The 26,292-nt window shown below is 40.1% G+C and overlaps 1 protein-coding gene across 1 annotated transcript in view; it reads right to left on the reverse strand.

Annotated features, from left to right (window-relative positions):
- The window catches only part of SSH2 (slingshot protein phosphatase 2), a 239,943-nt gene that overhangs the window by 12,372 nt on the left and 201,279 nt on the right, over positions 1-26,292 (reverse strand). The window contains 3 exon segments of the mRNA XM_040641086.1: positions 6,815-7,015; positions 13,402-13,548; positions 17,631-17,677. Coding sequence (XP_040497020.1) covers positions 6,815-7,015; positions 13,402-13,548; positions 17,631-17,677 — 395 coding nt within the window.

Genomic DNA, 26,292 nt, shown 5'->3' on the forward strand with positions numbered 1-26,292 from the left:
AGAAGGGTGCTTTTCCTGGTAGGGAACAGGTCATTCTGTTTATGAAGACAAGCTATAATCAATAGCTGGGAGGAAGGTAGGGTTTTTACCCTTTCCAAGCTGCATGACCTCCAGCCACCCCTAGGAGGAGACAACATATCACACATCCCAAACAAGTGAGTGGCTGTGGGGAGGGGCAAACTTAATGGTTGGAGAGGTGGGGCCTGAACTGTACACAGTGATCCATCCATGAATGCCCTGTGCTTCCCTTTAAAGTTTCTTTCATATCTAGATACTCTTGTTTCCTGACCTACATATGGCTGTGTTCTCCAGTTTCTATCCCTCAGCTATCACGAGGATGTTCAAACCTGTACCAATTCCTCTTAGCCACCATGGCAGGACAATTCCTGTTGATACAAATGACTGGGAAGACATCTATCTCAGGGAGTAGCTGTTCTCACCTTTCTAAGAATATAAAAGAACAGCTTATCTTACCAGTCAACAGGCAAATGGGAATTTTCACGATCCCAAGAACCTTCCAAAGTATGATTTTTTAAAACTGCCTGCAAATCACTAATCAATCAGGAGGGAATGAGACTGAAATTATGCCAATAGGTACCAACAATGTATGTTTCAGAGGAAGTGGCTGACATTACAGCTGCTTTGCCCAGCAGGGATTTCCTTCTCTTCCTGGGGGAGATAATCATCAGAAAATATTAGGTCAGGGGTCTGGAATTAAACTGACACCTACTTGTAAAGGAGAAAGAAAAATCCCAATCCAAAGATAGGTCTGATTCTGCTGGCTTTTTCATTTTTGCAGTAGGACCTGCAGTGGTTGAGAGTGGTAGACAGCTCTTTGATAGAATCAAGATACTCATCAGCATGGCCTTTGAAGCACTACTATGCCAGGTACCCCTTGCTGCTCCCTCCCTTCCTCCTCCCACCTCAGAGGTTTTAGTAAACTCTGTCCTGAATTTTGTGCTTATCATCCTCTTTCTTTATAATGTCATCATGCTTTGTTCTCAATATACTGCTTCGTTTTACATGTTGTGAACTTATATAAATGAAGTCATACTCTTTGTATATATTCTTCCACAGCTGCCTTTTGCCTACACTGTTTTTAAGATTCATCAACGTGTGCAGCTGTAATTTCAGAGAATGTGATGAATATACCACAGTTTATTTACCCGTCCTGTTGATGGACAGGTTGGCTACTCTGAACAGCACTGCCATGGACACTCTTGCACTCGGTGCATACTTTGGTTTCTAAAAGACGTTCTATACAGGAGCGGAAGCGGGGGTCACAGGGTATACATACACCGTCAGTTTTACTCAGTGACACCAAACTGTCTTCCAGTGCAGCTTTTTCCCAAGTCAGTTTATTCTGATGCTCTATCACTAGTAGGGACAGATGTAAGACACTGGATCATACTTATTATTTTAAACTGTTAATGTTTAAATTCAACTGACTTCCTCCACCTATTTCAGGTAGGCATCAAGTAAACAAGTTGCCAAAGAGAATTTCAGAGTTGGTTTATGGCCTGGATGACGCAAAGAAGTCTCAGGTTCTTTTCTCCCTCGAGTGATCTCAGACCTGAATTTGGCCTTTTACTTCATAAATGAACAATAAGGAAATCTAAGTGACAGGATACACATGATATCCCATTCTCTTGCCTCCAATTTGCTTTCTTTCTTCTTGTTACATGTTTGGTAAAGCACCAACTTTGTTTGAGAAAGTTACTGGGAGGAAAGTACTGGTAAAAATGGAGTATCATTTATAGTAAAATTAGACTGTCTGTGGTTACCTCTTAGGACATTAGGCAGCCTGTAGAAAGGAGAAGAAAGAAAAAGCAACAATTGAGCATATTCTATGTGTTGTCCGTGGTCCCTAAATGCTTTAAAATTATTTCACTGAAAAGCTATTAAGAAAATCCTTTAAATCTCAATTGGGATGTGGGTTCATTCTCAGGTTCCCTCCTGCTGGCTGACCACTGTGCACCAGCTAACTAGACTTCAATGTCTCCCCACCAGCAAAGCAGGGGAGTGTGACAGACACCTCGGCCTCCTCTGGCCCTGGTGACAGGGGTGTTCAAAGAATCAAAACTGACATCTATGAAGACATGTGGCACGAACTCTCCCTGGCTACCACCCAATGTTTCTTCTCTGCCCCTTTACACTGGAACTTAATATCACAGACACATGGTCCAGCCTGCAAATGCCTGAAATATGAACTTGTCTAATGGAACAAAAATCTGCCAGATACCTACATGATCAGAGTACAGAATAACAAACACGCCTGTTGGCAGTTTAATGGAGGGTTTCAACACACACACACACACACACACACACACACACCCTCTTCCTGTCTTACTCCCATCCCCCAGCTATAAAAACATAAAAAATAAAATTAGATATGAACAGTATCAATGGCTTTATGATATCCTCCCTTTTAGGTCCAAAGGATTATATTAAATATTAGCCCTCCCCGGGCTCTTAAAGAAATACTGAACTATGCAAAAAGTCCCTTGCATTTCAGATAGGTGGTCACTGTTTGGCCCATAAGAGACTGTAACCAGGGGTGCCTGGGTGGCTCAGTTGGTTGGGCGTCTGCCTCCGGCTCAGGCCATGATCCTGGGATCCTGGGATCGAGTCCCACATCTGGCTCCTTGCTAAGCAGGGAGCCTGCTTCTCCCTCTGCCTGTCGCTCCCCCTGCTGTGCTCTCTCTCTCTCTGACAAATAAATAAAATCTTAAAAAAAAAAAGGGACTGTAACCAATTCATAAATCACTTACAGAGTCCTGGTCTCACTTTGGTAAACTCCTCTTCTACCAAGACATCAAAGCACCAATCTAATACCCTCAAACAGAGGGATGACACCTCAAGTTAAGTACCCAGTGCCACTCTAGACAACCATGGGGGCTAAAGAATGCTAGGATCAGGGCTCTATCTTTTTGGGAAAACCACCACATGCTTCCTGGAAGAAGATGTGGAATACAAGCTTTAAGTACTTTCACAGGAAATGGATTTCTCTGCAAACAGAGTGAGAGGGATTTTTCTAAGGACTTTCTTCTCCTGGTTACCTAAGCTGTAGAGCTTCAGACAGTTCCTGGAGTCTGGGGCTTCTGTTTTTGCTCTTCTAAGCAGGCAGACCTTGGTGTAGCACTCTAGGGCTGGGCAAGAATCTGCTGGGCCCAATTCACTTGGCAACTAGCTTGGCAATAGCCTACAAGTGCTGTTTCTTAAAAAAAAAATCAGAGATTGCAGACCCTAATGATTGTATACCCAGCAGGCACTCCTACTCTTTTTCCTAACTGGCAGAGGCTTGATTTGGTTTGGGTTTTCAGTGTTTCATTAGAGCCCTGGCAGGAGATAGTCTGGAGGGAGGAGCGTAAAGGCAGGCCACTTACTCCCCTAGCTTTCTCCCCATAGGGTCACTTCGGGCTCGCTGTGTCCCTTGACTGAAGGTTATTTCTCCTATCTGAAGGTGTCTCTTTATCCAGGAGTCTCCTTCCAGGTTCTAGTAACTGCTCCCTCCCCTCTTTGGGCCTCACAGCTATAACCGAACAGCTCTGCTGATGTAAGTCCCTTGATTCTACTACAATCCCATATCTTCGTAAAAAGTCGCTTTATAAAACTCTCCTCAAATAATCCTAATCCGAGTATGCTGTTTCTTGTTGAGATGCCGACTGATGGAGGTATTCTATTACTTGCAGGTGAAAGCAGCCTAAGTGATACCCCAAGCACTAGAGTCTAGTTCTTAAAATCCAGGAAACATCACAGTACAGGAAATTCCAGGAACACTTTCTATTCTAGTTTCTAATGGAGTTAGTGTGCCTGTGGGTGGTGGAAGGCAGTGGCTGGAGGAAGGAGGAGGGATAAAAATGGTACACGCATGTATGTGTTTCTGGCTAGCCTTGGAGAAACAAGATGATGAGAACCACATCAGAATAACCCTTACCAGTATATAGTGTGCATTGTTTTTCAAGGTTTTATTTTTAAGTAATCTCTACCCCCATCGTGGGGCTTGAACTCACAACCCTGAGGATCAAGAGGCACATACAGGCTCCTCTGACTGAGCCAGCCAGGTGCCCTTGTAGTATACATTTTATACACATTTTTATTTACAATAACCTTATGACATATGGTTCTTTAAAAATTTTCTTTTATTTAGGGGCGCCTGGGTGGCTCAGTCGTTAAGCGTCTGCCTTCGGCTCAGGTCATGATCCCTGAGTCCTAGGATCGAGCCCCGCATCAGGCTCCCTGCTCAGCGGGAAGCCTGCTAGCCTGCTTCTCGAACCTCTCCCACTCCCCCTCCTTGTGTTGCCTCTCTCGCTGTGTCTCTGTCAAATAAATAAAAATCTAAAAAAAAAATTTTTTTTAAACTTAAATTCAACTTAGTTAACATATAGTGTACTATTAGTTTCAGTGTGACATAGAGCTCTTAACTTTCATATTACAGATGGGGTCAGGTGAGGATTGGAACTGTGAAGTAACTCCTCAAAGTTGCAGCAAGAGGATGAACCAAAGATGGAAACCAGATCTACTGACTCAAATTCCGTGGTTTTCTCATTCCCCAGGCTTGCTCCTCCCTCCACGAATCGAGCCCAGGAAGGCAGGATAGAACCGAAAGGGAAAGGAAAAGGCAGTGTGATTTGTGGGTTATGCTGCCCTTCTTATCCACATCTAAGATTTTTCTTAAGTTCCTTTAACATCTAAGAAAAACCACATACTCTAAAAAAACCCAACCCAACAGCTTGCAGTAGCCTGAGATTCCAGAATAAATACTGAAATTGGCAGGACACATAGTATCCTTGCTCTCAACAGGTCACGTGAGGACACTGCCTAACATCCGTCATGTGTGTGTCTGGGAACATACAATATTTATGTCTCATCCAACCCTCAGATGCCTCTTTCTTGCGCCAAAAAGAACCGCTGTGTCCTACCTTCTGATCTAATCTAAAAATGTCATCAAAATCTGGCCCCAAAGACCTCTAAACTCCTTTTAAGTGGAGGAGACTTGAGTATCCTCCCTGCCTCCTAAAAGAATGGCTCAGATGAAGTCATGCCAAATACTGAGTAAACGGGAGGGGTTTTTTTTTACTGGAAACCATAATGCTATGCTGTGGCTGCATTTTCACAAGACTTCAGGGGTGGGAGGGTGGTCCCTCTGCATGGATAGGCTGGAAGGCTATTTAACATTTTGTTCAGGGGAAACACAGCCCAGATTCAAGAGTCAAGACCAAGTCATGAGACTCACTGGAGTCAGACTCTGGCACCAGCCCCAGCTGCTTCTAGGCAGCTGTGCCTTCATCTGAACAAAACCACCTAGAACATGCACACATGAAAAAATCAAAGCAAAATCCAGCATTCCACAGAACTTCAGCATGTGGCATCCCAGGAAACTGACCCTTAAACCCAGTTTAACATGCGCATCTCTTTCCTTGAGAGCAGCTGAAAGTGGCTTTCACCACTAATGAGGTAAAATAATAAATAGTTATTTTATAACCAATTACCAAATTATTGCTGAAAAGAGTAGGTCTCATTGATACAGGAAGATGTTCAAGATCTAGTACTGGGTAGGCAGAGAGACAAATACTGAACGGTATCACTTACATGTGTTATCTAAAAAAGCCGAAATAGAGAATAAAGTGGTAGTTACTAGGGGATGGAGGATGGGGGAAATGGGGAGATGTTGGTCAAAGGCTATAAACTTCTAGTTAGAAGATTAATAAGTTCTGGGGATCTAATGTAAGATGGAGATTATAGTTCATAATACTGTATCATATACTTCTGAATGTTGCTAAGAGAGATACTAAATATTTCCACCACGAAAAACAAACAGTATGTGAAGGAATGGAGGGGTTAGCTAATGCTGTGGTGATAATCAGTTTGCAATATATAAATGCATCAAATCAACACACTGGACACCTTAAATTTACACAATGTTATACATCAATTCTATTTTGATAAAGCTGGGGGGGGAGGATGGTTAAGTGAGGGCTAACTGCACTGTAACTGTTCAATATACATTGCTACCGTTTAACAAAGAAAAAGAAAGGAAGACCAGTTATTGGGTGAAGACGTAGGCTGAAGAATAGCTTTTCTGAGAAAATATCCATCAATATATGTGGTAAAAGTCATACCTGGAGAAACATGCAAGATAAGTCAATTGCTGTCTGTGGGTACTGTATTTATAAATGCTTTTTCTGTGTTTTCTACATCTCTGCAAAGCATACACACACACACACACATACATATATACACACACACATACAGATTAAAAGATTTTTAAAAGGAAAAGAATTATTTCTGGGAAGTGCCTTCATACCCCAAATCTGATTTGTCACATGACCAAAATTTTCGAGAAGGCTCAATGAAACCAAGCACTGATAAACAATGATGCCGAAAACAGCACCACATACTTTAAAAAATTTTTTGTTCTTTTAAAGAATGGGCCAAAAAAATTTCTAAGAACTTCATCAATGCTTAGCATTACTTTGGGAGCAATAAGTATCCATTTTGATAAGGCAGCTGTATCTGGCCTTAGAATATGTTGAGAAATGTTTATGATAATCAGGACCTCCTTGAGAATTAAATTAAGAGAACAGTATTTCCACCTTTTAGTTTAAATGTCTTTAGTTTAAACGCCTGATCTTCCATACTATTCTTAAATGCTCGTACTTATTTTTTAAAAACTAGATTGACAGAGGTTTCAATTTTCAAAATGTATCACACATCCAAATTAGGCTGAGAACTAACTGCAGGGAAGGACATTTTATCTTGCCCCGGGGAGCATAACAGAGGGAAAATCTGAGAAAGTCACTGAAGGACTCACCTTGCCAGCAAGATCCCCTGGTACTCTTCCAGTTGTCTCATGAAGCTGGGGTTGGGCTTGGTCACTGTTCTCCTTTCCTTCACGTAGTCATAGGCCCGGTCCAGATTCCAGCCATACTCCTTCATTGCATAGGCAATCACAGTGGAGGCTGAGCGACTCACCCCCATTTTGCAGTGCACAAGGCACTTAGATCCATGTTTCCTACGTTGGGGGATTGAGGTAAAGAGAAAAACACAATAGTGAGTACATTTTATTTTATTTTTTTTTATTTTTTATTTTTTTTTAATAATGATTTTTTATTATATTATGTTAGTCACCATACAGTACATCCCCGGTTTTCGATGTAAGGCTCGATGATTCATTAGTTGCGTATAACACCCAGTGCACCATGAAATACGTGCCCTCCTTACTACCCATCACCGGTCTATCCCATTCCCCCACCCCCTCCGCTCTGAGGCCCTCAGTTTGTTTCTCATAGTCCATAGTCTCTCATGTTTCATTCCCCCTTCTGATTACCCCCCCTTTCTTTATCCCTTTCTTCCCCTACTGATCATTCTAGTTCTTATGTTCCATAGATGAGAGAAATCATATGATAGTTGTCTTTCTCTGCTTGACTTATTTCACTTAGCATTATCTCCTCCAGTGCCGTCCATGTTGTAGCAAATGTTGAGAACTCGTTCTTTCTGATTGCTGAGTAATATTCCATTGTATATATGGATCGCAACTTCTTAATCCAGTCATCTGTTGCAGGGCATCCCGGCTCCTTCCACGATTTAGCTATTGTGGACATTGCTGCTATGAACATTGGGGTGCATATGGCCCTTCTCTTCACTACGTCTGTATCTTTGGGGTAAACACCCAGTAGTGCAATTGCTGGATCATAGGGTAGCTCAATTTTTAACTTTTTAAGGGACCTCCACACTGTTTTCCAGAGTGGCTGTACCAACTTGCATTCCCACCAACAATGTAGGAGGGATCCCCTTTCTCCACATCCTCTCCAACAATTGTTGTTTCTTGCCTTGTCTATTTTTGCCATTCTAACTGGCGTAAGGTGGTATCTCAGTGTGGTTTTGATTTGAATTTCCTTGATGGCTAATGATTTTGAACATTTTTTCATGTGTCTGTTAGCCATTTGTATGTCTTCATTGGAAAAATGTCTGTTCATATCTTCTGCCCATTTTTTGATTTGTTTATTTGTTTCTCGTGTATTGAGTTTGAGAAGTTCTTTGTAGATCTTGGATACCAGTCCTTTATCTGTAGTGTCATTTGCAAATATATTCTCCCATTCCGTGGGCTGCCTCTTAGTTTTTCTGACTGTTTCCTTGGCTGTGCAGAAACTTTTAATCTTGATGAAGTCCCATAAATTCATTTTATCTTTTGTTTCTCTTGCCTTTGGGGATGTAATTAGTGAGTACATTTTAAAAGCTAGGTTCGAAATGTTTCCAAGTCTCCTGTCACCCTTCCATTTTCTTTCAATCCATCCCACTTCAGTGTACTTGTATACATCTATAGTCAAATGTGGAGGGAGGTAGGCAATTCTAGTGTACTCAAACAATATTCAGTGTTAATATTAATCCTTTTAAATTCATTCAGCGAATATTTACCAGGCAATCACTGTATGTAAGACAACGTGCAAACTACTGGGAGGCAAAGAAAAGTAAATCTTCCCTAAATGGTAGGGTTCAATGGGGGAAAGAGATAATTAAAACGCAAAATGGAAATTACAATGAGTGTGAAGGGAGAATTTTCAATTTAGAGACTGGGCCCATTTTGCCTGTCTGGAGGCCAGTACCCTCGCAGTCCCAGGGGCATGTTTCAAGGCTGGCACACTCTTGAGTCACAAGTGTGACAGTGATTCATCTAACTTATCCAAATGTTCTGAGTTGCTTCCAGTTCAAGTTCCAGTAAGGGTTCTGTCCCTGGAGGAAAGTACCAACCAAATGAAACTAACCCTCCTCTTTACTCAGATGTAGCCCTAGATATCACTTTTCACAACACCACCACCATGTTCTGTCTAGGGACTGGCTAGACAATCCGTGGAGCTGGATGGGACCATGTGATGCACCACATGGCTTTCTCAGTGTGGAGGGTGGAATGAAAAACTACCTGTTGTTGTTTTAATGGGGTGGAAAAAAGAGAAAGCAAAGTTACCATAAAGTGACTGTAAGAAACAAACAAAACCCTGTGGTCTCAAGATGCCAGAGCTCATTACTTCAGATACGAAGAGTACTCCACTATGCTATGCTAATTCTGCTAGTAACACAGTGTCTGGCACAGAGGAAGCCTGAAAATACTTACTAAATGTATGAACGAACTTATGGATCTGCTGTTACATCTGTCAGCTCTAAGTAGAAATATTTTAAAATCTGGAAAAAAGAATGGTTACTCTTTTCACTAGTGTACATGGGCTAAAAATATTTCCTATGTGGCTATTCCAATAAGTAAAAAAAAAATGTACATCAGCCTAGTAGGGGGAATCTACTCATTTACTCACTCACTGTATTACAGTAAACAAGCTTCCTTCCAGGGGCTTATAACTCTTCTGCTGGAGATAGACACGCATGAAAGAGTTAAGTACAATGCAAGGAAGGCATAAGGTTATGTGCCGGAATGATAGGGATTCAGAGAATGATCCGCCATAATCAAAACAGTCTCAAAAGGAAGGTAAGATTAACCTCCTACCCATCACTTAGATGCAAAATTCTGGAGTCCTTAGGTTGGTGCAGGCGTGTGTCTCCGTGAGCTTAGATGATCCCCAATGACTAGGACATTTTCATCTTGTTTACGGCACCACAGGCTTTCATTTAGATTACGTGCACAGTGACTCAGATGTGAGTTCAGACGTGTGCTCTGTATTTTCCCTTCAAGCTCTGACATCAAATTTCAGGGCTATACCCGCAGGCATGGAAGGTGCTCAAAGTCGGACAATTTTAAGAAAAATACAATCATGAAATCCACCCCCACGAAAGCATTTCTTCATTTTGAATGGGGCTTTTTCCCAGTGGATGGCTTCTAACTCACAAATTGAAGGATCTGAGGTCAGTTCAGAAAATCCAATTTCATTTTTCAGTTTCAGCCACACACCGCCCCCCACCACTTCTCCCCTCCCTGTGCTGGGTTGTCTAGACTAAGCCTGGTATTACTTTAGGAAACCCAAACCCACCCATCTGTAGGTCGAGTCTGGAATTCAGGGCTCCGATCAGGATGAAGCACGTGAGGTGCCTGGGGTGCCATTTAAGGAGGCGCTCACTCTCAGATGCTGACCTACACTCGCATGAGCCCCAGCAGGACTGCCTGCTCACGTGTACCCTGCATGCCTCACATATCTCACCTCAAGGCTGAAATTGGCCTTAGCTTTCACTGGGACTGGGGCCTCGCCTGAACTCTAGCCTCTTTGGCTGTGATTCTCACAGCTTGCCTAGTCTTTTCCAGTCTCCCTTCCTTAAGGACCTAGACTACTCCTAAATACTTGATGGACTCTGAAATAAGACATGATCTTAGGTTCAAGTCGTATCCTCAACACTTGTTACTTCTCTGAACCTCATCTCTATAGTCTGTCCCTATCTGTACAAAAGGATGACAGCATATGTCCCTCTGGGTTCTGGAAAATATTACGTGGGAGAATAAAGTGTAAAGTACCTGGCACATAGTAAGCATGCCATGAGTGGTATTATTGAGAACAATTTAATAACAGGCTTCAAGAATATAAAACACTTCCAGGTGCTAGCTAGAGACTGAAAGTATGGGCTCAAAGCTAGTGTAGGAGGATTCAGGGTAACTAAGAGGAAGAACTTCTTGACTATGGAGGACCTGAAGAAAGATGTGGAATCATTGCTGAAGGGGGACTTTAAAAATGAAAACTGGTTCTCATCTGCCAGGGATGATTTGAATGTGGTCCCATCAAAGGGGAAGCGTGGCCAACATGATCATTTATGGTTCCTTCTATTGAAGGAATATATAGAATTGGCAAGGAAATCCCCAGGGACTTAAAAAAAGCAGTGCTGACATATTAATACTAATTAACACTAAACACTAAATTAATACTATTAGTTTCACTAAAAGGACCAATTAATTTAAAGATGACATCAACAGAATGGCCAGAGGAAAATTTCACTGTTTAGAGTATCATAAGAGTAAAGTAAAAGAATGAGAAAAGATTTCCAAAGCTCACTAAGTTTCCTTTCTGGTCTTTTCAGAAAGAAGGACTCAGTATCCCACACACCCGGAGTAATTCCTATTCTCTAACTTTCACAGGTCCCCTTTGGCGGCTTAGCGCCTTCTTCACAACGCCTTCCTTCTCTCACTCTTACTGCACTTGCAGCAGCTTCCGTTTGTGTTACCTCATCTTGTGCTCGATGGAAACAGTCAACATACTCTATATGGAAAACCCAAAAGAATCCACTCCCAAACTATTAAAAGTTATAGAGCAATTCAGTAACGTGGCGGGATACAAAATCAATGCTCAGAAATCAGTTGCATTTCTATACACGAATAACGAGACCGAAGAAAGAGAAATTAGGGAATCCATCCCATTTACAATAGCACCAAAAACCATACGTTACCTTGGAATTAACTTAACCAGAGACGTAAAGGATCTATATTCTAGAAACTATAAATCACTCTTGAAAGGCATTGAGGAAGACACAAAAAGATGGAAAAATATTCCATCCTCATGGATCAGAAGAATTAACATAGTTAAAATGTCCATGCTACCCAGAGCAATCTACACTTTCAATGCTATCCCGATCAAAATACCGAGGACATTTTTCAAAGAACTGGAACAAATAGTCCTTAAATTTGTATGGAACCAGAAAAGGCCCCGAATCACCAAGGAACTGTTGAAAAGAAAAAACAAAGCTGGGGGCATCACAATGCCGGATTTCGAGCTGTACTACAAAGCTGTGATCACAAAGACAGCATGGTACTGGCACAAAAACAGACACATAGACCAATGGAACAGAATAGAGAGCCCAGAAATGGACCCTCGGCTCTTTGGGCAACTAATCTTTGATAAAGCAAGAAAAAACATCCGGTGGGAAAAAGACAGTCTCTTCAATAAATGGTGCTGGGAAAATTGGACAGCTACATGCAAAAGAATGAAACTTGACCACTATCTCACACCATACACAAAAATAAACTCCAAATGGATGAAAGACCTCGATGTGAGACAGGAATCCATCAAAATTCTAGAGGGGAGCACAGGCAGCAACCTCTACGACATCGGCCAAAGCAACCTTTTTCATGACACATCCCCAAAGGCAAGAGAAACAAAAGATAAAATGAACTTATGGGACTTCATCAAGATTAAAAGTTTCTGCACATCCAAGGAAACAGTCAGAAAAACTAAGAGGCAGCCCACGGAATGGGAGAAGATATTTGCAAATGACACTACAGATAAAGGACTGGTATCCAAGATCTACAAAGAACTTCTCAAACTCAATACACGAGAAACAAATAAACAAATCAAAAAATGGGCAGAAGATATGAACAGACACTTTTCCAATGAAGACATACAAATGGCTAACAGACACATGAAAAAATGTTCAAAATCATTAGCCATCAAGGAAATTCAAATCAAAACCACACTGAGATACCACCTTACGCCAGTTAGAATGGCAAAAATAGACAAGGCAAGAAACAACAATTGTTGGAGAGGATGTGGAGAAAGGGGATCCCTCCCACACTGTTGGTGGGAATGCAAGTTGGTACAGCCACTCTGGAAAACAGTGTGGAGGTCCCTTAGAAAGTTAAAAATTGAGCTACCCTATGATCCAGCCATTGCACTACTGGGTATTTACCCCAAAGATACAGACGTAGTGAAGAGAAGGGCCATATGCACCCCAATGTTCATAGCAGCAATGTCCACAATAGCTAAATCGTGGAAGGAGCCGAGATGCCCTTCAACAGATGACTGGATTAAGAAGTTGTGGTCCATATATACAATGGAATATTACTCAGCTATCAGAAAGAACGAGTTCTCAACATTTGCTACAACATGGACGGCACTGGAGGAGATAATGCTAAGTGAAATAAGTCAAGCAGAGAAAGACAACTATCATATGGTTTCTCTCATCTATGGAACATAAGAACTAGGAAGATCGGTAGGGGAAGAAAGGGATAAAGAAAGGGGGGGTAATCAGAAGGGGGAATGAAACATGAGAGACTATGGACTATGAGAAACAAACCGAGGGCCTCAGAGGGGAGGGGGGTGGGGGAATGGGATAGACCGGTGATGGGTAGTAAGGAGGGCACGTATTGCATGGTGCACTGGGTGTTATACGCAACTAATGAATCATCGAGCCTTACATCGGAAACCGGGGATGTACTGTATGGTGACTAACATAATATAATAAAAAAACATTAAAAAAAAAAAAAGGAGGTTATCTTCTTCCAGGGGATCCATCTACTTTTAGGGAGTATGAGGTCACTAGTCAACTTTTCCCCAGGATTACAAAAATTAGTTTCCTTTTTTTCTTTAATTCCTTCTCCCAGAGTGCAGACAGTAAGCCATCTACAGCTCTCAGGCTCCAGCCGTGTGTGGTGCAGGGGAACATGGACCAGAGCATGTGTGTGGGGCCATTACTCACTTTGCTTTAGAGATGAATTTGTAAGTATCATTCCAGTAAGCCAGGAGATCCGTTGCCTCTTCATCATATACGCGGATGTTATGATACTCAAAGACTCCTGGGAAGAAGTTGTCTATCTCTCGAGTGACGTTCAAGATATACCGCACCCTGCGAGGAAACCAAGGGAGAGTACGTGCTCTACTATTCAGGCTAAGTCCCAGTCCAGCACTGTTTTTCCTACTTAAAATTTGTTTACTCTCTAGGTTGAAATTAAATACTAAATATTGAAGAAAGCTAAAAAACTAAGAGGCTATATATTTAGTACAGAAACTATATAACAGAATCCAGGACATACCTGGGCACCAACGAATTACTGAGAGAAAAGCTGTCTACCAAGTTCAATATCTAAATTCCATTTTCGGTTTATGTACAGTTACACAATCTCATCTTTGATAGTCTTTTGAAAATATGCCTTGTATTTTACTTCAAAGAATCTAAGGTCCATGATCGACAGTTTCTCCTTAGTCGATAAAATTACCAGAAACAAAATTTATTCTTTGGAAGTCATTTGTATTAAATCAGACTATTGACATCTACCTCGAGAAACAAAAAACAACAAAATAGGAGGGGAAAAATTTCCTCCTATCCTTCTAAATGCTAGATTTTGCTCTGTTACTCTCTTAAAACTATAAGAAAGGTAATAGAGGCGAGGGCTGGGAGGGTCAGAGGAAAGTTGGACCTAAGAGTCTCGCAGCTCTCTCGGCTGCAGGCCTGGCTGCCACAGCAGCGGATGTGTCTGAGAGGTCTTCTGTACCCAGAGGCTTGCAGAGAAGGGTTTCTGGATCAGAAATTTCTTCTGCTGTCTCTCTCACCGTACAATTTCATTAAATGCTTGGGTTTAAGTTGCCAAACGGTTATCTTTTCACAGCGCCATGTGGGCTTGGACATCACTGGGGTTTACCCCAACAACACAACACAGATTCACTTATTTCTCTCTGCAGAAGCTGCTTTCTTCTTGGAACTACACACGAGGATCTTACAAACCCAATCTCTGAAGTCAGAGAAATGACTACAGAGAAGGAGAGCCACAGTTAACCCATTTTGTGGTTGAGGTCAAGAGACCAAAATTTTTCTGAAACATGATGTGAATATGTTTTAACTTCGCATCAAAGTCCATTACTAGAAAGGATTTTTTTTCTTTTTAATTTAAAAAGTAAGCACATGCAATTGTGGAAAACAGTACATGGGGTTACTCTATGACCCAGCATATTCCTCTCCTAGGTATAAACCCAAGAGAAATGAAAAATAAGTCTTCCCCAAAATTTGTACATGAATGGTCACAGCAGTATTCATAATAGCTAGAAAGTGGAAACAACTCAAATGTCCATCAACTGATGAATGAATAAATAAAATGTGGTATTTTCCAAACAATGGAACATTATTTGGCAATAAAGGAATGAAGTCGTAACACATGCTACAACATTGATAAACCTTGAACATATAATGTGAAGTGGAAGAAACCATTCTTAAAAGAGCACGAATTATATGATTCCATTTAAATGAAATGTCTAGAATAGGTAAATCTATAGACACAGGAAGTAGATTAGTGTTTCTAGAAGCTGGGGGGAGAAGGGAAATGGGGGTGACTGTTGAAGGGTACAGAATTGCTTTTTTTTTTTTTAAAGATTGTATTTATTTATTTGAGAGAGAGAGAGCGAGCATGAGGGGGGAGGGTCAGAGGGAGAAGCAGACTCCCTGCTGAGCAGGGAGCCTGATGCGGGACTCGTTCTTGGGACTCCAGGATCACAACCCAAGCTGAAGGCAGATGCTCAACCAACTGAGCCACCCAGGTGCGCTAGGGTACAGAATTTCTTTTTGGGTTGAAAAAATGTTCTAAATTAATTACTGGACAACTCTCTAAAAATAATAAATATCACTGACGTGTACATTTTAAATGGATGAATGGTATGTGAATTGTATCTCAATGAAACTGTCAAAAGGAAAGCACACTTCTCTTATTTAAAATAAAAATGAATAATCTCCCACCTCTAATCCCATACTTTATTAATGGATTATGGTAGGACAAGGCTTCCCAATCCTATTCATTACAGAACCCCTAGGCAGCCGCTACCAATTGAAATTAGCACTCCTTGAAACTTCTTTCACATCTCTATGTGAAGTAGCACTTTACTTGGGGTTCTAAAGTCAGTAGATTAGGTGAAAATTGAAAATCTCTTAAATCATCCACAAGGGGCAGTATACATGTTTTGTAACTAATTCTTAATCTGTAAGAGTTTAAGAACTAGTGAATTAATGAAACAAGATCAAGTAGCTGAGCATCTACCTATACCTTCTTTTAAGACAAATACATCTGTGTTTTATGATTTAGCCTTATAAGTAGTAAATGAGATGAACACGGGGCGCCTGGGTGGCGCAGTCGTTAAGCCTCTGCCTTCAGCTCAGGGAGTGATCCCGAGTCCTGGGATCGAGCCCCGCATCGGGCTCCTCTGCTAGGAGCCTGCTTCTTCCTCTCCCACTCCCCCTGCTCGTGTTCCCTCTCTCACTGGCTGTCTCTCTCTCTGTCAAATAAATAAATAAATAAATAAATAAATAAATAAATAAAATCTTTTAAAAAAAGAGATGAACAGGTATCATCACCAGCGGGGGGGTTGTAAGTCAAAGTGTATGCGTGCACGATGTAATTTCAATGCATTTGGCAAGCACTGGCTGGATCACATCTCAAACTTCCTATTAAACACTGTATCTGTGTGCTAGTTTCTAGCAAGTCACAGTAAATTTTTCTATTGTCCCTTCGCATTTACTGAGCACCCTCTTGGTATAAAGCTTTGAGCTAGGTAGAGGTATGTTTTACACAAAACTAAGATACAGTCTCTATTTTCAAGAACTCTAGACTCAATCCTAATCAATTTAAAATTTCCAAGTTCTATTTATTTTCATTATCTTAAATTAAGTAACCAGATTCACTCCCCCCTTCTCCACCCTAAGAATTCTTCGTATAATTCTCTGGCTTAAGTCTTGTTTCAAGTTCATTTTAGCAATTATGACATACCTTTCTTTTGAAGGAAAAGTAGGGAGTATGCATCTCATCATGCTAAAGATAACCAGAAGTCTGGCTTACAACTGAGAAAACAGGGAGCCAGCAACTAGCCATCGCTACTTCTGGGTTTCTTACTGCTGTCCACAATTAAGAGTTAGCATGGCCAAGTTCAATGAAAAATTTAGGCATTAGCTAAGAAGTAAAAAGGGAAGAAGAATAGTAGCTTTTTGCTTGCTGAATGTTCATGGTGGTCTCAATAGCTATAGTCAAACTCAATCACCACGCCGCTTAGGGGCACATTTCTTAATACAAAGTAGGTATTCTTGTTCAATTTCAGAAACTTGTCTACTTTACATTTATAATCTTTTACATTTACCTTATACATTTATATGCCTTATTTACCTTATACATTTAAAAACTTAGATTTCAAGCCTTACTAAAAAAGGATAGGGACAGAGTCTTATTTTTCTTTGGATCCCTAGTATCTAGCATTGTACCTGGCCCATAGAAGATGGTTGATAAATGTTGAGTGAATGGCTGTGAACCAACATATGCAGTTCTGTGTACTCTTACATAGGAACCAAAGGCAAAACTACGGAGGCAGTAAAAACACTCTGTGTGATACCATAATGACGGATGTATGATACCATAAGGATGGATGCATACTATACATTTGTCCAAAGCCATAGAATGTACAATACTGACAGTGAACTGTCACATAAATATGGACTTTGCATGATTATGATGTATAAATGTAGGTTCATCAGTTGTACCAGATGCACCACTCTGGTGGGGACAGTGATAATGGGGGAGGCTATGCATGTGTGGGGGCAGAGGTATATGGGAAATCTCTGTATCTTCTGCTCAGTTTTACTGTGCACCTTAAATTCCTCTAAAAACAAACACAAGGAACCAATAACTACATTTGTTTTAAAAAGCAGGAAACACATGCACATTTATTTTGGAAAGCCTTTCCACTGAGCAGTAGCTGTTTCTTGGGAGGTGGGTGTGGGGGAGAATGAGACAGTGGGAGAAGGGCCACTTAACTTTTTATTAGATTACACCTGATTAGAATCAACTGGAAGCAACTCTTAGGCTTAAAGTTACTCACTGACGCCTATTTGACAGGAAAAAGTAAACAAGAACAGTGATTTCTGTCAGGGGGATGAAGGCAATTGCTCTGTGTGCTTACCCTCGGTTCTGTAAATCCTCTAAGTTAGAGGCATTCCATTCGGAGCCCTGTGGAACAAAAAACAAGGTTAGGGAGTATTAGCAAATGAACAAAATACTATACTTGAAAAGGAGTCCTCTGAGGGAGGAAGTAGAGCCAATAACATCTATCGCGGTTCCTTTCTATACGTTAGGTGCTTTATACATGATCACATTGAGTTTTCACAAATGATAGGGTAAAAAAGTTATCTTCATTTTTATAGATCAGAAAACCAGCCCTCATAGAATTCAGATAATTTTTGCTCAAGATCACATGCTGGAAAGGTGTCTTTGATCATCTTTCAATCTAAGTTATATGTCATCTGTTTTCCTTGTTTATAGTATTCTGATTTTTTCCAATACTACGTATCACAAATTTTACTTGTATATTTATTTATGTGCTTATTTACTACCTTTCTCCTCCATTCATATAAGCTTCTTGAGGATAGCAACCAGATCTCTTGTTCCCTAAGGACACCCCTGAACAGTCCTGGCACTTGGCAGGTATTTGGTAATAAACATTTGTTTAATGAACAAAGTGGCATTATTATGAATTAAACCTAGATTTCATTCTAACGCCCATATTCTTTCTAGTGCATTATGTTATATTCACAGAGAGTACAATAGCAGCTTCTGCTAAAAAAATGAGGGAAACAACATACACAAAATTTAAAGAAGGGAGAGTTGTACAGATTATGTGATAGATCTATCAACTGTTAATATTTTACCACATTTGCTTTCTCTCTCTCCTTCCCTTTCAATATGTATCATACTTTCTTCCCCTGAGCCATTTGAAAGTAATCTGAACAATCATGCCACTTGAATACTTGATCATGTATTGCTTATGAACAAGAACATTCTCCTATTTCCATTTTTATAACTAAGAAAGAAAACACTAACACAATGATAGCCTAATACATTATCAATATTTGAATTTCAAAAGCTGTCCTAACTGTCCTTTATATTCATCCAATCAAGAATCATACTTTGCGGGGTGCCTGGGTGGCTCGGGTGGTAAAGTGTCTGCCTTCGACTCAGGTCGCAATCTCGGGGTCCTGGGATCGAGCTCCGCATCAGGCTCCCTGCTCGGTGGGGAACCTGCTTCTCCCTCTCCCCCTGTTACTCCCCCAGCTTGTGCTTGCTCTCTCTCAGTTAAATAAATAAAAATATTTTAAAAAAAAGAACCATACTTTGCATTTAGTTGCTATGTCTCTTTCTCATTTAATTTGGTCTTGGACAGTCCACTCCAACTTTATTTATTTTGGTTTTCATGATATTGACATTTTTGTAGACTACAGGTCTGTAATCTTGGAGAACTCCCCACGATCTGGATTTGTCTGATTTGTCTCCTGATAATTAGATTCAGGTCAAAATTCCGGCAAGAATAGTACGAGGATGGTATTGTGTATTTCTTATTGCATCAAATTTTGAGGCACATACATCCGTTTGTCTCACTGTTTGTCATGCTGACCTTGAATTCTTGTTGGTACCTTTGTATCTGCCACATCCCACTACCGTAGAGGTTTCTTTACAATTAATTAGTAATCTTTAGGTATTAGTGATCTTTGAAGTCAGGTGAATATCCTGTTTCACAATAATCTTTTACCCTACGGTTTTAGTATCAACTGCTGACCTTGTCCAAATAAATTATTTTACAGGACGTTGACGAAATGGTGATTTTCTAATTCTATCATTCCTTCTGCATGGGAGCTGGCATTCTTCTTTGTAAAAGAGAGCTTCACCTAGTCATTCCTTCCACACTCTGAATGCCACTGTGAGTTCTTGAATTCTTTTTGTAATTAGAATGTTATATAATCCATTACCATTTTTTTTTTCTGACACTCAAATTGTCCTGAATTTGATCAGTGGGAATCTCTTCAAGCAGGCATGCTCTTTTTGATATGACCCCCACTAGTTTTTGAATAATTCCTTGCTTTCCGGCATAAGAAGTTGTTTCAGATTCACTTTGTGAGTGGAATCAGTGATTTCCCCAAGGAGCCCTGGTTTCTTTTAGCAAAGAATGATATTTTGCAATCAAAACCTGGACATTAATTAGATATGCTCATAAATAATGGGTGTTACTGCTTCTAAACTTTTCAGTGGACAGATCTAGGAAATACTTTATAAAAAATATTGAATTTACAGGAGAACGTGAATGGCTCAGTCAGTTGAGCAGCGAATTCTTGATCTCAGCTCAGGTCTTGACCTCAGGGTCATGAGTTTGAGCCCCATGTTGGGCTCCACGCTAGGCATGGAGCCTACTTAAAAAAAAAAAATTGAATTTACACTGGTACCTCCAATTCAAAGTTAACACCACAAGGTTCTTCCTTTCTTTCTTGACCCTTTGTCATCATTTTTATCTCCCTATTCCACAGTGATAACCTTGGTTTCCAACAACTCATTAACTCTATTTACAGAATAACTTTGACTTACTATGCCAATATCACAGCCAATTACAAACCTACTAAGTTCAAGTTTTCTGGGGTGCCTGAGTGGCTTAGTTGGTTGAGCGGCTGCCTTCAGCTCAGGTCATGATCCTGGGGTCCTGGGATTGAGCCCCGCATCAGGCTCCCTGCTCAGTGAGGAGACTGCTCAGTGAGGAGACTGCTTCTACCTCTACCTCTCCCTCTGCCCCTCCCCCTCGCTCTCTCTCTCCCTCGTCAAATAAATAAAATTAAAAAAAAAAAAGTTCAAATTTTCTTTGCAGTTTTTTTCTCTATTCCCATGAAGAGGTTCAATCAGAATATTATGCTCAAAAGTTATTTGAATTAATTTCCTTCTTTTTAAAATAATTTTTAAAAAGGATTTTATTTATTTACTTGAGAGAGGGTGACAGCGAGAGAGAGTACAGAGGGAGAGGGAGAAGCCGACTCCCCACTGAGCAGGGAGCCCCACAGAGATCATGACCTGAGCTGAACTCAAGACGCTTAACCTACTGAGCCACCCAGGCGCCGCGAATTAATTTCCTTCTGTGAAGTTATCCATTTGCTATCTATTTGGGTTCACTTGTTCCTGTCTGCGTTCAACTTTAGGGTGTGCTTTTTCCATTTGATTTTGAATATGCAAAACTTTCATAAGATTGAAAGTCAAAAGTTTATTAAAAAGCAAACTTGAAGTCTCACTCAGTCCTCTTCAATCTCTTCAATCCCTAAGGGTAACTATTTTCATTAGTTTCTGGCTTATTCCACCTATGTTCTATTTTGAAAACAACAACAACAACAACAAATACATCCTTATTGCCACTTCTTACATAAAAGTAGTACACTACATATGCTTTTGTTCTTTGCTTGCTTCACTTTAAAATATATCCTCAGAACCACTCCATATCACAGTTCACAGAGATCTTCCTTATTTCTTCTTACACCTATATAGCACTTGACTGGATAGTGATAGAACAGTTTATTCAACTAGTCTCCTATGAATGTGGAGGTGTGGCTGCTGCGTCAAGGGCCAATGCACAATTTTGTTAGACATTGCTAAATTCCCCTTCAGAGAGGCTGAAACAATTCTGCATTCCCACCAACAATGTATGAGAGTGCCACTTTCCCCACAGCTTTGTCAACAAAATGTGTGGTTAAGCTTTTGAATTTTTGCCAATCTGATAGGTGTGAAATGTATCTCAGTGTAATTTCAATTTGCATTTCTCTTAAGAGTAAAAGTGAACAACTTTTCAATGTTTTAGGTCCATTTTCTATCTTTGGACTATCTGTTCATCTCTTTTGAAAAGGCAAATACTTAAAAGTAGGAATTTACCTATTTTAGAATTATGCATTAAATGGAATTTAGCATTTGAAGACTCAGCTTCAAATCCCAATTCCCACTCTACTGTGGGGCACTGGGCAAACTGCTTAACCTCTCTGTCTTCGCTTTCCTTATCTGTAAAATGGAACACTCCTCCCACTCTAGTCCTATATACCTAATTGGGCACCTTCTCAAATCACAAATAGGAAGTTTTTCCTGATCTCTTCTGCCATGTGAGAATACAAAGAAAAGTCTATGACCCAGAAGATGACCCTCACCTGACCACGCAGGCACTCCAATCTCAGATTTTAGCCTACAGAACTATGAGAAATAAGTTCCTATTATGAGCCCCCATTCCAACCCCTGGCACCTGACAAAAAAAAAAACAACAACAAAAAAAAAAACACCCCAGTTTCTCCCATATTAAAGTGGAAAAACCCTCTTTCCATCCTGAATTCTCTTCCAGATACTCCTTTCTCCCCTTCCCTTACTAAGATTCATAGAAATATAATCTAATACTTCCTCTGACTCCTCATTTCCCATAGTCTCAACCTACAGCACTGTGATTTCTGCCCTCATCACTCTTGCTAATGTTACTAATGACCACTTCTAATTGTCTAATCCAGGGGCCTTCCATGGCCTATCCCACCGGCCTTCCATGAATATCTATCTGATATGGTTCATTACTCTCTCCTTATAGAAACAGATCAGATTGCACAAATATCTAGCTTCATGCCGGGCACAAAAAAAAGTGTCAACAAATGTTTATTGAATAAATGATCACATAAGATACAAAAATGAAGCATTCTGAAAACTGTGTTATGTAAGCACTACCATCACAATAAAGTGATATGTTATTTATTTGGCTGTTGGAACTGAGAGATATAGATCGAGGATGCTGGGAAGGTCCATTTAGGAAGAGGACAGAAACTGATGGACAACTGATCTTTTCTACAGACCAGGGTTCAGCTGATTTGCTTTAAAAAAAATATAGGAGGTTCTGCAGGCTCTGTGCTCAACCTCTGAAAAAAGCTGCCACACCAAAGAAAGAGGTAAGAACTATAAAGAACTTCAAGGAGACCAGAAGCCAAGCAATAAGGGTTGAGAGGCTAAACTGTAGCCAGGGAAATGTGACCAGTTCACTTCTTAATTTAGAAGTCTAAATCCTCTGTGGAACTTTGTCCAGCTAGATGGAAATAACCTTACGTGATGGGAAAAGTCCATGGTTTTCATCTACCTGTCCAGAGAAAATTCAATCTGACAATCTGAAATGGCACATATCCAGAAACAAAATAAATTAAAAGCTTTGGCTACTGACTCAGTGAAGTCCGTATAACATGACTTGGGCTGTGCTTAGGGCTGCTTCAGGTTCAACCTGAAAGGAAGAACTGGAGTCAACGTGGTGTAATTACTTCTCTGCCCTCAATATAAATGTTATGCGTATTAGCCCCCGGGGCCCTCCAAAGACTCAATCTACTTTTCTTCCCCCTCTCCAAGCTTCTCAGGCTTACAATGACACAATTCCACGGGGTTTTTCACTATGTTCTATATAATTATGCAAAGCATATTCTAATTTTACTGAAGTGTAAAATGAAATCTTGGGACTATAATACATTTTTAAGTAAGTTCATTTCCATCTTTCACTCTGTGCCATAGCCCAGAAACCCAAGTGACTAATTTCTTTCCTCCCTTTAAAAAAAAAATTTTTTTAAAGTAGCTCCACACCCAATGTGGGGCTTGAATTCATGACCCTGAGATGAAAAGTCGTGTGCTCTACTGACAGAGCCAGCCAGGCACCCCAAAATGACTAATTTCTTTTCAAATATTATCCTTAGATATAGTCTTGTGAGGGTCCAAATGCTCCAAGCAAAAGAGAAGAGAGCACATTTATAGCAAATAAGAAGGACTGTATTTGGGTTCTGCTAGGATCAATATAACTTGATATAATCTCCAAGGATTGGTACCTTGTCCGTATCTTCTCTTCATCATACCACACCTACAGCCTCAATACTGTGAGTCACTTCATGGAACCAACCAGGCACAAGAGCTCTATTAATTTTTCCTTCTGAGAAAAGTTCATGCTACATATCTCCAGTTGATGGGCAAAGTCATGAATAATTAAAATGCCACATTTGATTTAAGTCTCATCTATTCACATATCCTCCATTTCTCTGCACCTAGAGAGTAACTATCAATTTGAGGCTTAATTTTTCTTCAAAAAGGAAACATTCTATAATGTCAAATATTAAGAAAGATAACCATCAGCAATAAAAATTGACTAGTTTTTTATTCATGAACAAAATTACTGGTTGTGTCCAATATTCTTGTGTTTCCCTTGTTCAACTAAGAAAGCTCCCTGCCTTTCAGCAAAGGGTCTCTGTTCACATTTAGCTTTTTCTCAGCCAAACTGGACAACCTCCAGGAGAACTGTTGATATTGAGACTTGGTTGGGCAAAGGCTTCCAGCTCAGAGAAGTGGTACACTCTTAAGGGTGTGGAAGAACTTTTTCTGGAAATACCCTGGCTTCCAACCAATCAATCCTCCCTTCTTGCTGCAGATTTTCTTTAAACTATGCTTTACATTTTTCTTCTCCATACCAGCTGGACACCTTTTTAAATAAACATCTCTGTGCAGTGCACTGCAGAGCTGAGCATTCTTCCAAAGGGAGGGAAAAAATCCTGCTGCCTCCCTTCACACAATCTGCTTGCACTCCAGGCATGGCAGCTACGCACAAGATGAAATGACTTTGCAGAAAATTAACACCACGGCTTGCAGCTTGGATAAGACCTCTTTTTCCATGTCAGTTGCTAGGAAAGCTAGCAGAGCACAGACTCACTGGAGAAGAGATAGCGGTTTGGATACAGGATATGGTGGTGCGAACAAAGGGAGGAAGCCATTGATGAAGAAGTGTTCGTGCACTCATTTTGTTGGATAAGAGTTAAATTTCAGAATTCTCCAGTTTGAAAGTTTTTCCCAAATAAGGAAAATATTCACAATGGAAAGAACATGTCCATTCTCTAGAAGACAGAATTATATCTGAAGCTGAGTAAGATTTCCCTTTTTCAAAAATATATAGATACATATTAAAAAAGGAAAAAGACTGGAATATTATATAACAAAAGATATCAGTGCTTAGCTCTTTTGCTGACAAATGCTATTGTCTTTTGAAATTATCTAAGCTTTTTACAAGGAACATGAATTACTTTTGTAATAAATAAAAAACTGAAGACAGAAGAACATGCCAATAATCACGCTAAGTGAAATAAGTCTGAGAAAGAAAAAAACCATATGATTTCCCTTATATGTGAAATATAAAAAAATCAACAAATAAAACTGACTCTACAGAGAACAAACCAGCAGCTGCCAGAGGAAAGGTGGTTGGGGGTGGGGGTAAGTAGATAAAGGGGATTAAGGTCACAAACTTCCAGTCATACAATTAATGAATTACAGAGATGGAAATGTACAGGATAGGGAATACAATCAATAATATTGTAATAACATTGTATGGGATAGATGGTGACCGCACTTACTGTGGTGAGCACTGAGTAATGTATAGAATTGTTGAATCGATATGTTGCACACCTGAAACTAATATAACATTGTATGTTAACTAAACTTCCATCAAAAAATAAATAGAAAGAAAGGAATGGACTTTGCATAGCTCACTAAAAAAACTGTCTAAGGTTTCTATAATGAACATGAATTACTTCTGTAATAAGCAAAAAAGCCAAGACAGAAGAATATGCCAATAATCATGAAATAATAGGATGGATATACTGGCACAAATACTCAAATACATTTGTAGTTGATTAGGGACTCTAACCTGGGGAGAACTGGATTGTTTTTTCTGCTAAGAGTACTACTAAAATTTCTCAAGATGTCCTAAAATATATCATTTCAGGAGGAAGGAAGGAAGAAGGTACTTCTTGAGGGGGTGGCACCAGAGACACAGGGAAGTATGCCCCAAATTAAACAGGTTGAACAGTCAGATATTAACTGTATTTCATATCTGTCATGTCTACATCCATTTTGGTATTAAAATACAAGCTAATGCAAAAGTGACTTCCGAGTTTACAGCTCTGGTCATTTTCTAACATGAGCTATTTTTGGCTACAGGCACTTGCCCTTCATAAAAATTAGTCATGTTACACAGACATGGTTGGGGGCAGGGTCCATTTGAATGAGTGACTCATAAGTTTTCTATAGATAACACAAAAATTCTTTCCAACAATACACCAGCAGGGAATACTTGAACCCTTGTGAAGGTATACACACAAGACCACGAAGCCAAGTGCTTTACAAACGGAAAGGTCAGCGATAGTTTTGCAGTATGATCTACGCCCAGAAATGGCAACACACATTGGTCAAGTTAAAGTAATGGAAAAAAAGTTCCCTTTCCAGCTCACAGCTTTTCATGAGTAATTTCATAGCTATACAGCACTATGAATCACTCTACAAGCACACATACTGTAGACTGTCAAAAAGTTAATTCAGGGCACAAGCCTTCAATGGCATAAAATCTGACTGCTTGGTGATATAAACTCTTGAATATTCAGGGGTGAGATGATCCAATTTAGTCAGTTCCTGTGCATTTATTCCTCTTGTCTCCTGTTTCTCAGCTTCTAATCATTTCACAAATGTCCTCACCAGAGAAAGGAAGTGAAATTCAAACCAATCAATTTATTTCCTTTTTGGTCAAAGTGTGTGGGAAGTGGAAACAAAACGAAGTTTTGACATTTCCCACTGATTTTAATTATCCTTTTTAACCTTATTCCCACTACCATGTACAGATGGAAACTAAAACTCTTTAATATTTGGGAGGAAAATGGTTTTAGGATTTTAGAAGCTTTCCTAATCCATTGGTTAGAAAGGTATCCTTGGGCTAATTGCAGGTCACTGAATGT

This window comes from Ursus maritimus, unplaced genomic scaffold, assembly GCF_017311325.1.
Source record: "Ursus maritimus isolate PB19 unplaced genomic scaffold, ASM1731132v1 scaffold_24, whole genome shotgun sequence".
NCBI lineage: Eukaryota > Metazoa > Chordata > Mammalia > Carnivora > Ursidae > Ursus > Ursus maritimus.